The following is a 12855-nucleotide window of genomic DNA, read 5'->3' on the forward strand; positions in this document are numbered from 1 at the left end:
ATTATGGTTCCCCTAATAATCTAGATTTGCTTAAAACAGTATTTTCCAAAGAGGGCGATATCACCCCCTTCGGGGTGCTAGAGCCAGAGATGGGGATGTGGTGAGCGCTGTGCATGACACTGCGATCTATAGCACTTTAACTATTTAACGACGAAGCACGTAGTCGTCAGTCTTGAGGTGTGTGTTGAGAAAGATAGGTATTGAAATTAATTAACGCTTAGATTTGTTTTGATAACAATAAAGTAAAACAATTTATTAACTATAATTTAAACATATAAATCATTAAGCACACTGTCGTAAGCGCGTTAAGCTATCGAGCAGTTATGTCTATCTTCATCGGCGTAACTAGGGGGGCTAAGTGGGGCTTAGCCCCTCTAAATGTGTATTTATCCCCCTAAAAATATATTGTACTTGTTTTATTATTTACATTTTGTTTTTAAATGAGTTTATACTTTCATTTTATTGTTAATTTTTAATTTTGATTTTAGAGGACAGTTACGCTTATAGCGGTGGAGGTGTGAGGCCCTCAAAGTTATTTTGAACATTAGTTTTCTAGGACTCTAGCCCCTGTAACTATTAAATCCTAGTTACACCTATGATCTTCTAAAGAATGGTAGGTGCTCTACCTGTACTTATGCGGGTTCTAACAATGACGTCTAGTGGCGTGATATTCTAGTATTCTTATTTTACCCCCCAATATTGCTGATTAGCATTATTATGCAAATCTGATCTATGTTTCCTGTTATTTAGGCTTTTACAAACATCGCATATTTATACCTACCTTATCGATCATAAATTATACCTCGTGTATAATTTATCATTATAAGTAATAATATATTCTAATAAGTGTTATGAAATAATAATGAATAATATATTACTCCTTTTGGGTTTACTACAACCCTCTAAGATGAAAGTCTCCGACTTTCAAACAACAAAATAAAATATTGATATCCTTTTTTTTTTACAATAATAGACCGTTAGCCTGGTCGCTGCTTCTCCATACGCTCACTCACACACCGACCGATCTGTGTATGTGTTTACTGTGTATACATGTATAAGCAATCCAATAGAAGTGAACGGGATTACCGAGCAAGACTATTGAACGCTTGTGTGCGGGGGATGTGTAAATGTGTGTACTTATATAAGAATAAATGTAAACACGAATTTACGATATTAAAACTGTATGATATAATACAAAAAATGCTTCAATAATAATGCTTCAAAATAATACACAATACATAAACTTCTTGCTCATTTGGCCCAACAGGTTACTACAATATTGGTCGTCTGACACAATAAATTGTTCAATATACAATAAACTAGCTGATCCCGTGCACTTCGTAGCCCGTTAAAAAACCTACCACTTAATCAAGCAGACTCAATCAAATAATAAAGAATAATAATGTATGACAACAAAATTTACAACATTTACAACATTTCTCTATAAACTACTTTTGATGTCTTTCCTGTTGGTGCTACAATAACTAAATTTGTGGGTATACTGACTCTAGAGCATGCCACATACAATTGTCCATGTGAAAAATAATCCTCTCTTACATCGAAGAGAGCATCTAAGTTTAACTCCTTTTTCGTCTTCGCCAACAAAATATATTTGTAAAAATTGTGGGTTTTCCTGAGTATTTGGAATCAAACTGCCGTACAAATGGTAGACTTGGCCTTGCACTTTAAATGTTGGCATACAACCTTCTTCAACAATCTGTTTAGCACCAAACGAAGTCATTTGAAAACAACTATTATATTTCCTAGTACGATTAATGAAGTGATCATGATCAGGATGGTCTCCCTCAAGTAAACTGCGTAATGGTTCTGGGGGCGGCTGTAAAGGATCGAGTTGTGTTTTACCCAGTGTTTGGAAAGAACGTCGTTCATGAACGCACGTTCATGCGTTCACGTTCATAAATAGTGAACGATACGTGAACGTCACTCGTATTTTTAAAATAGAACGTGAACGTGAACGCTTATATTTTTAATGAACTTGATCGATTATTAAGACGTTTAATTTATTTACCATTTAATAAATATATTTTAATCAATCATATTATAATAATATTTTCCATTGTAGTTCCTATGATATCGAATTTAAATTTAATTAGTAATTACTGAGAAAAAAAAATTAAATGAACGCCCAATAAACGCGTTCATTTTTTGAATGAACGTGAACGNGTAAACTGCGTAATGGTTCTGGGGGCGGCTGTAAAGGATCGAGTTGTGTTTTACCTATATTACAGCACATACCAGGAGTTTCGCCTTTCCACTTGAGAGCGTTACAAAAATTACATTTTTGGTTCATAGTAATACACAAATGCCAATGTTATTTTTATAATCAATTGTGGGATTATATGCTAGGCCAGATAATTTCTTAATTTTCCAATTGATTAAATTAATTTTAGGCGGAAACACTAAAGTTTCTTGGTGTTTGTTTGCTTTGTACTTTGTTTTAGCTTTCTTAACTTGGTTGATTCGAGTCTTATCCGTATATCTAGCACGGCGAAGCTTTTTACTTTTTACTTTAATATTTCCAGTTAGACGCAATCTTTTTACTGAGAATGTATCTACACCAAATTTTGCATAAAGATTATTATTATAATAAATTTGAAATAAATATGGGAAAATATTTCCAGCTGCAACCAATTCGCAATAACTACCGTAGGCAGTAGGATTGACCATTTCACGAACATAAGCCTCAGCAGTGGAAAAGTTGTCACCATTTGAATTGTAAGACATAGTATTAAAGTTATTCCAATTATCAGACACATAAGAAACAATTGTATTTCGGATCTCCTGACATCTTTCTTGAGTGTTAAACAAATGAAATGATATTAAACGGAAAAGGAAGGCACCATCACCGATAATTGGTACAACTATTTGAGGTGTCAACATTCCATTGACAAGAATAACTTCAATCGATGACATTTAAAAAAAAAAAAAACAATTAAATTGAATAAATATAATATTTTAAATAATTGTCCAACGTGTTCCGGGTAATATAAACAAAAAAAAACAAACATGCCAGATTAACCATAGATTATACTGTATTAGCCAGTACATCGAGCTGATGTATTAATTGCCATCGAAAAGTCTAAATTGTTATTATTATATCGATATAAATTATTTTTATTTTTATTTTTATTTCACTCATTTTAATACCAATATTGTGTATTTAAATTAAATATTTCTTGATAGATGGCGCCACTGTTGTATTCTTTCAACCCCACTTTTACCCCATTGTAGGTCGAATTTTGAAAAATCCTTTCTTAGTGCGCCCCTACATTGCTTAAGGAACCTCTATATAAAATTTCAAGTCTTTAGACCCAGCGGTTTGGTCTGGGCGTTGATTCTTGGTAAAGTACACTTTCCTGTGTATATATAGATAATTATATTGCATATAATAATATTTACGCTTGCGACAGTAAAATAATATTATGATATGACGGCGATTTGCGCAAGAGTGCACCACAATTATTCCGTATTAGCTATTGCTATACGGAACGGACTAAAAGAAAAAGACATGACCGGTATTCCGTCATCGCGGCATAATCTACATATTATATAATAATTCACAAGAAAACATAATAGAATACAAAAATAAAAACAATATAATTCACGGATATGTCTGCGTTTGAGTGTTGGGCAGGTGATGATGCATTAATAATAATGTTGTTTTTCGGGTGGCAACTATTTTAACATCCAACGCTCTTAAAAATAATTACGTCCAATTATTTTAATATTTCCAATTTTACATAGTTCTTGATGAATCTTTTTTTTTCATTTTCAAGTTTTTTTAATCTTTAATAGGTATCTGATAGAAAAACAATTATTAAACCCAAAATCAAAAATGGCTAAAAAGAGCTTAAAATTATTACTAACTCTGATTAATATTTCGATTGGTCAATTCCATGTGAACAATTATAATTGAAGAAACAGCAGGGTATTCCAAGTTTCTACAATAAATATTTTTTGATTAACATCAAAATAGTAAAATGTGCGCTCCTCCGTATGGTTGTTATCGTCACATTTGACGCTTCGAGAATCTGATGGCAATGATTGTAAGTGTGAAGGGAGCATTGTCAATATTATGACATTGTGATGGATCACGACTCACGACTCTTTTAATGTTTGATTTTTGTAAATGAATTATTCCCCTGCTCCCTTCGTTTTACCTAGTTAAACCAAAGCTCACAGCTAAAACCATTTGAGCTGTTGATTTGGGCTAAAACGATGTTGATTGTAGAAGAGTTTCATGTATTTTCGATGTATAGATATATATATATATGTGTAGGGCCGAAAGCTCCACTTCGTGATCTGTGGTAGAGTATGGAAGCATGAATTTGGTAAGGAGCATGACAATTTCATTATCACTGCAGGTATAGTCGGAGGCAAATAATATAGCAAAACGGATGGGAGAGATACAAACTTTAGTTTTTTGTTATTTTCATTGGATGAAGTTGACTAGGTTGTAAAACGATGTCAGTTTTCTGACCATTGTTTTTCATAATGACATTATTAATTGACAATTAAAATTACCCGTGATTAACACACGTTCATGTTGAAAGTAACAAGTCGAACTTATTTACAATTATTATAACATTGATATTTGATTATAAACCATACAGTTATCACTTTTTATGGGTACTGTTTTCAAATGTTTGTTTATCTTATTTTTATAGTATTAACATAAATACAGTTATAAAATTAAAATTAAAAGATTCATTACCCACAGCTTACCAATACAGTAAGCATACTTATTTTAATTAATTTAATACTGTTTTAAAACACTAACAATATTTATTTGTCTTGAAACTGTTTGAAGTTAAAAAAATATTATAAATCTTAAACACATTATTTATTTATTCTTAAAGAAGTGTCTAGTCTTAAAGTTTATAATTTTTAGTTTACCCACATTCAGAGGAGACTCTAGATTCTTATAAACTAAAATTACAGGCCATAAGTAAGTTCAAATAATACTACCTAATACTTGATTTACTTCATTACTTATTTTTAAAAACGTTTATTTACGATTAAAGATACATATTTTTTTTTTAATATATTTATTATGTGCATTTTTTAATATTTTAAAATAAGTGTATATTACTTGTTGCACTGCATCACTCCTACTTTTAGATACCTGATTTACCATATATTGAGGAAGTTTGAGGTTACCCAATAGAATAATGACCCACAGGTATATAATGCGCATACTAGGTATAATAAAAAATAGTTTTTACTTTTAATTTAGTTAAATTTTTTTGCTAAAATTATTATTTATTTATTTATTTTTGAAACAATTGAAGTTTTCCAATTTGTAGAATTTATTTTTCTAAATATTTTGAAGTTTCAGCATTTCATTATTTTTGTTCATTTTTTTAGTTTATATGAATACTCGTAAGACAGCGAAAATCAGGTTTTTGTCTTAGGTTCGTTTCGCAAGCACTGCCACTTCCGAATCTTAAAATCTAACCTTGACAGTTGGAGTGCATTGGAATTATTGTACTTTTAATGTGAGCTAAGCAAAAAAAGAAACAAAGAGGTTTTATGTCTCACTGACGAATTATTGAACTTAAGCCCGGCGACTAAGGCCATTAGCTGTTGTAGGGGTTATAAACTGTGGTAGGGGTAAGGTTGGTTCGGAAGGTTGTTTTTTACGATCGTTACGGTTGTTACGGTAGGTAGCAAACACGTGTATGTGTAGGCGTGTAGCAAGGTTTTTTAACTACTATGAACCCGAGTGGTCACCCATCCGGGAGCTAGTAGCTGTGGCTACTTACTTACTCCCAGGCAGCAGCCAACGAGGGTAGTGGCGTGCGTTATCTTCGCTACTGTGTATGTGAACAACAGTACTTAGTACTTATTTTTGTACAATTTTGTACAACCTATGTAGAATTATGTACAAACCCCTCCTCCCCTCCAAAACACGAGAAAACGTGATTTTTCCATGCGCTTGTCGGAGAACCGTCCTGGTGGCGGGTCTACCTCTACGGCTAATGGGTTTATCTTCACAGGATACCCAGTATATTAAAATATAAAGTGTATACAAAATCGGAAACTACTTAAAAATCCCGAACACTTATAAAACAATTTAACTTTATATTCCAATAATAATTACAGTAAAAAGTATAAGTAAGTGCATATTTTAAACTAATTACAACCGTCAACATCAACCATCAACAAACATCGCACAGGAACATTCAAGAAGTATATAATCTACCTCAAAGTCATAAACTATATTTTAATCTCAATAAATTATATTAAATGTTGTAATCATGTTCATTATTTATTTTTTTTTTTTTTGAAACTCATGCAGAAAACCTTGGTCAGTATTTTTTTTTACCCTCAATAAAAATAATCGAACAATGATTATTGTATTTTATACCATATTAATAAAAATTTAGAAAAAAATATTTTTAATTATAACAATTCTTACCTGTTCTTATAGACAAACACTCTAGAGACAATGTTACGAAGGAAAATATATACACAATTTTAGAAAATACTTATAACAACGGTATAATATATTATAGAACACTGTATTCATTATATGCGTCATTTTATATACGTAGTTGTTTATGAAAGGTATAAACTGAAACAAATAAATAATTGGTTGATACTTACAGTTAAAGTGATTCGTAATCAAGGGAAATACAATAAATTATAAATATTAACTTTAATTTAAAAAAATGAAAACGCGTATTGATTTTATTAATTTTAATTACCTATATAGTTTATAATAAGTTTATTAGGTGATATCGTGTAATACATTTTTAATTAATTTTGATGTATAGTATTTACAAGTACATAACATATATATTTATGTTCCTATAATAGTATAATGTAAAATAAAATAGTATAAATAATTTTGTTTCAGTGAACGAAAAATATTTGAAAATGATGAAAAAATGTAAGACCTTTAATATATTATTTTTTTCTTATTCAATAGGTTCTTACTGAAAATCAATATATAAATAATAAATGTTTTAATTCTTCTAAACGAATAAATTAAGTAAACTCTTCAAACTCTTCTTTACCGATGGATACTTGTAATTCATTTTGTGAAATGCACTCAAAGTTTGTACAACTTGATAAGTTAAAAACAAAATATACGCAATTTTCCAATTTCATTTCTGAATTTTCTAATTTCATGTATTTACCCAAAAGTAATCATAATAATTAAAGTGAAAAAGTTTTTTATGAAGATAATATGTCAGATGTTAGTCAAATAACCCAAACGGGTGATTCAGATTTTAAAGACACTTCTATATACACTCAAGCTGTATACCAGGATAAGCGACCAAATTTGCACACTATAAATAAGAGAACATTTACTGTGCAACATAGTTCTGATTTTTTTGATATCACAAATACGTGGAAAGTTCTCATTGTTTAAAAATTCATTATTTCAAACCTTAATAGCTTTTTTTCATTCGTGATAGCAAAAAATAAAAACGATGTTGCGCGGTAAATGTTCCCCTCTTGATAGTATAAAAATGTGGTTTCTTGTTTGGACTACAGCTTGAGTGGTTCTCTTTCACGCAAAGCAGTTATTGCAATGTTGTACGTTTGTAAAAAAATGGAGACAACATATGCGGGTGTTGCGTCCTTTTGAGGGGGTCCTAGTAATAAATCTTACAATTCAAGAATAAAAAATATCGTTGACTAATAAAACCGCACACTTGTGATAAGATACATGTCCAAACAACAAGCTATTGGTGGGTAGGTTAAAACAACACATTTAATACTTTAATAGGTTAAAACGCACAAGTTTTGAAATTGCTGTATCCACAAACCGCACACTTGTGATGTCGACCACAATAAGGTCGATAGACAAAAACCGCATTCTTTATAATAGTATAATAAAAATAAATAGAAAATAATAGCATTTTAAAATTCTATAATTTTTTATTTATTATTTATTCAAACGAAAAAATGTATATTAGTTTATAATTTAAAAATGATTAGTGAAACATTTTTAGTTTGGGTCATCGTAATCATACTTTATAATGTATGTCTATCGTCTATGTATACAAGACCAACTAATAACGACTGGTGCCTAAACACTTGAAACGTGTTAGCAAGATTATAGCGTAGTATATTTTTATATTATCTTACCTTATCCGGTATCCCTTATTTAACACTAAAAGTAGTGTGTGGTTTTAACCCACTATATACGTTTTGCAGTGTTTTGCTACCAGTGGTCGCAGTCGGGATAGTCGAGTTGCACTTATTACCTACAAATGAATGGTCGAATTACACTTGGATTGAAAAAAGGTAATGGTCGAACTGCACTCAGGTAAAAAGCAGGTAGTGGTCGAACTGCACTCGTTCAAAAAAAAAAAAATTAAAATGAAAAACCAGTTAAAAATATTGTGCATCGGAAAGAACGCTACGGTGTACTTATTTAATAGCATTATATTATATTAGTTCGTGCCATTTAGATAACGCATGTAAGATTAATACTTTTATTGTACACCGTATGGCGTGTATTATGTGTCTATGTAGATCTATACAAAATACAATCATTACACACTTTTACGTCGCTTTGTAAATATGAACAGCTTAAAAATTATTAAAAGTGAACGAGGTCGTGACTTAATCGTGTATCAAAATTAAACATTTTAGAAAGAAAAATATGCAAATGATGGTGTTAAATGGTGTGGTACCTATCGTGGTTGTCTTTCAAAACTATATCTAGATGAATTTTCTAAAGTAATTTTTCGGTCTGAATTGATACATATTCATGAAGAACCACTAAATTTAACTCGGAGAATGATTTCAAATTCAGCAAAGAAAAAAGCCCTTCAAATGTATGATAATTTTATTAAAATATTTTTTTGAGCCCAAGTGCAGTTCGACCACTACCTGTTTTTTACCCGAGTGCAGTTCGGCCATTACCTTTTTTAAACCTAAGTGCAATTCGACTAAAATAAGTGCAATTCGACCATACTCGTCGCAGTGTGGGAAGATACAAAGGGATGGCATCCTTTCACTTTTTAAATTCACAATTTTCACTTCTTTTGTACGAAGGGGATGTATGAGAACTATATACATTTTGAAAGGCATCACTCCACTTATTTTGGGCCACTTCGACCACTTTTTGCCACACAATAAGCGATAAAGTGTGCGGTATTTGTCGATTGACCTTTTTATGATCGAAATCAAAAGCATGTTGTTTTTGGATGCTACCAAAAATATTTAATTTATATATTAGTATATAAGTATATTACAATCACAATATATACAAGTATATCTCGAATCAGAAAGTAAAAATTGTTTCCACAAAAGCGCGTTCTGTTAATCTGTATTCCCAATATTTCAAAAAATAAAAAGCTGATTCACTATCACCCTCGCACATCTGTGAATGATAATTATTATTTTATGTATAAATATTTATTTACTATTTTGTAATCAAAAAATATATAATACCTAATTTAAAAATTAAATTTTATCAAGCTTAGATATTAAATTATTTATCTTGATTAACGGCTCATATAACATAATTATTTCCCATTTATCCGGATAAGATAAGAGATAAAAAATAAAGATAAAACACAACACCGCAAAATTGGTGTCGCGTGATTGTTTCCAGATGAAAACTGGCCACCGACAACCTATGTTTTTTAACTTGAACAGAGTACCTATTTATAGATCAAATACGGCAGTACTTATAATGATTAATGAATATTAAATATTAATGTCAACACGACAGTCTCTAATAATATATACATTGATAAGGCAATTATTAAATGACATTCGTTTTTGTATATTTTATTGACTCCCGTGTATCTATTAAATAAATAAATCATTTATTTTTATTATAATTATAATTATCAGGTCGGGCTCTTAGAGAAGAAACTATGTATGAAAGATACGTAATGAGACTAATATTTAACGGTAAAATATTTGAATTAAACGATTACTTCAATGGTAGCATTGAGGGTGCCCATATGGGTGGGCAAGAAAGGAACATGTCCCCCCCCCCCTGAAAAATGTCAAAAATTTTGGAAAATTGTTTACTGTGATCAGAATCTATTTATTTATTTAGATACAAATTAAAAAATTAATTTAATATATGAAAATCTATAATTTGTTAGTGAAAAATCAGTTCATTCATTAGTTTGGCAAATCAGGTCATCGGCTGTAAATAATAACTGTCTTTTTCGTTTCTATCCTATGGATAATCATCAAATTTTAAAATATTGTGTATGCCACAAATACGCTTTGTATATGTGTGTGTGTGTGTGTACACCACCATAATATTTTATTTATGATCATAGATTTATATATACTTATAATTAAGTACATATATAATATTTAATACAGAAATACGGAAACGGAATGGGTATTTTTACACATGCACATTGCCCGGCTGTCGGTCCCACTACCCAGTAGTGCTATTGTAAAATAATACTCGTATTATGTTAGGTTATGTTAATTGTAATTTATAATATTAATTTTATAACTACTAGAGAGTAGAGATTAGAGTTGAAAATAGAAAATTGAAAACTATGAAGAAAAAAAATAGATTTATAAATTAAAATAGATTGATGAATTAAAATGTTGTCCCCCCCCCCCTTGAGAATTTTCCTATGGGCGCCCTTAGGCCACTAGTCACTAGTATATTATATTTATGTAAATAAGACTACAAAGATATAATCCAATTTATTTCACAATTGTTCGTTGTTTTGATAGTTACATCAAAGATTAAAGATTTTTACGTTATATATAATATATATGTATGTACCTGTGTATATATTATAATATTAGATATGAATATAAAAATTAAATCAAGATTCAGAATAAAAAATGTAAGGCAAATCGAATCTTAAATCAATCCTAAGGAATAGTTTTGAAAATATCGGAAAACTTAACAATATCGTGTAAATATTAAATTAAATCGGAACTGTAAGTATTTTTTTTCTTTAAGTTAATAGGATTATAGTTGTTATAACTTAGAGTACCTATATAAGTGCGTAAAAATTAGAAATTTAGATATTTTGTATGTGATTATTGTGATTTTAATTCAATTAGTTTTATTAATTATGCTAAAAAAATGTTAAAATCCTAAACATTCCAATGACTAAATTCTTAAGTATTTAATCATTCATAATTCAATACCATTTACCTACTTAACTAACTAATGATAATTTTTAGACTGCAGGCCATTAGCCTTAAACGAGTGGAAAGAAGAACTAGAAGCTGCAAAAAGTTAGATTTTAAAATGTTAAAATGATATTATTTTACGAATTACCAACATTTAATAACAGTTATAATATTTTACAATTTACATGTATTCAAGCAATTTGTACCCCGGCTATAACTGTTATTAATGAAATTCAACGTAGGCAGGACTTCCAGTGGTGCGAGCCTATACAAATATGTATTTTGCATAATATTAGCTTAGAATTATATAGTAATTATTCAATACCTAAAATGTCTTTTCACATTCATTTTTTTCATTAGTACCTTTAACCTGCTAAGTAAAGTTTGTACTCCCCGAACATAGATTTTCAGTTAATTTTCTGAGCGAAACGGAGACATTACTGCAATACTGCAATATTAACTTCCAATTTCTATTACATATTTTTCGTATCGATACATGACATATATTGTATTCACATTTCCTGTATGTAAACATAAACAATAAACCAATACATCCATAATTATAACATTTATCTTCATTCTTCGTGTGATATGTAAATATTTGTTTAATCGAAGGATCAGTTTGTACATTATGCCCACATATGTCTGAATCCACTAGAAAATATTACCTCTTTGGGTACTTAGTACTTACATTAAAACCTATTTAATCCATCTATAAGAGAGAACAAAATAAACAGTTTAAAAATAATTTAGTCAATTCAGGTCCAACAAGTTAACACTATTTATTAAAATATTTCAGAAAATAATGCTGTCGCAGCTCAAGAAGAGGTAATACACTGGGGGAAGTAAACACCATCTTTGTTGATAATAAGGAAAATTATCAATGGTATTTTTTTTATAATTGAATAAATTAAAAATTTGATTTTGTTATTACAATCATTTAACATATTTGTCATATAACAATTGCGCTTGTAATAAAATTTAATAAATCTAATAAAACATGAAATATTTTCGAAAGCTGTTTCCAAAATAATTCGTAATTATATTTTTAACTTAATTAATATCAAAATTACTTCCACGTTTAAATATTTAAGAAAAAAAACTCTATGTATAAATACAAAACATTTGAGACAATGAGAAATGTTAATTATCTATAACCTCACACTCCCCAATACAATAATTGCTATACATTACATTTTAGCCCTAAATAAAAAAAAGTTTTAAATTTAAAGTATGAAATAATATATATCATATTTAATATATTTATGTGGGTATTTGTATTTAAAATTTTAAAATTACAATATAAATACACATTATTAGTAGTTTGTTGTGTTTATTGTCCTTTCTTTATTTGTCGTTTGTTTATTGTGTAAAACTGTAATAACTGATAAGTATAAGAAAAATAAAAGTATTATATTGACATGTTATATATTCTGTTCAAAATGAAATCATTTTCCCACTCGCACCCATTTCAATTTTTCATTTATCGTCAACTCCAATATTTATTACTCCATTCCTGACGATTCCGGCCACCACTCCCTGAATTCCTTCTCAACCCCGTCCCCGACAGAAAGCTTGCAAATCGAGTCTCGCTGATAGAAAGTTAATGTGTAATTTTAAAACCGTAAAAAACTCACAAAAATTGTAAATTTCAAAAAAATGATAAAATATTGTAGCAATAAAGTTAACAGTTATAAACGTAGAAAAACTAGAAAAATGTAAAACAAAACAATTCCGAGA

The 12855-nt window shown here is 29.6% G+C and overlaps 1 protein-coding gene across 9 annotated transcripts in view; it reads left to right on the forward strand.

Annotated features, from left to right (window-relative positions):
- LOC111034754 overlaps positions 1–12548 on the forward strand; it is a 71987-nt gene extending 59439 nt beyond the window's left edge. For 3 of the 9 annotated variants that reach the window (XM_022316103.1, XM_022316105.1, XM_022316107.1), the window contains 9 exons: positions 4727–4753; positions 4913–4969; positions 6127–6138; positions 6323–6331; positions 6455–6523; positions 6884–6916; positions 9847–9906; positions 11167–11220; positions 11915–11977. In XM_022316103.1, the coding sequence (XP_022171795.1) occupies positions 4727–4753; positions 4913–4969; positions 6127–6138; positions 6323–6331; positions 6455–6523; positions 6884–6916; positions 9847–9906; positions 11167–11220; positions 11915–11964 (371 nt within the window). In that variant the 3' untranslated portion in view covers positions 11965–11977. Of the gene's footprint in view, positions 1–4726; positions 4754–4912; positions 4970–6126; positions 6214–6322; positions 6332–6454; positions 6542–6883; positions 6917–9846; positions 9907–11166; positions 11221–11914 lie in introns of those variants that run through there. The other 6 variants (XM_022316102.1, XM_022316104.1, XR_002604579.1 and 3 more) reach the window with 6 other exon arrangements.
- Positions 12549–12855: the final 307 nt, after the last annotated feature.

Source organism: Myzus persicae, unplaced genomic scaffold (genome assembly GCF_001856785.1).
Source record: "Myzus persicae strain clone G006 unplaced genomic scaffold, MPER_G0061.0, whole genome shotgun sequence".
Classification (NCBI taxonomy): Eukaryota; Metazoa; Arthropoda; class Insecta; order Hemiptera; family Aphididae; genus Myzus; species Myzus persicae.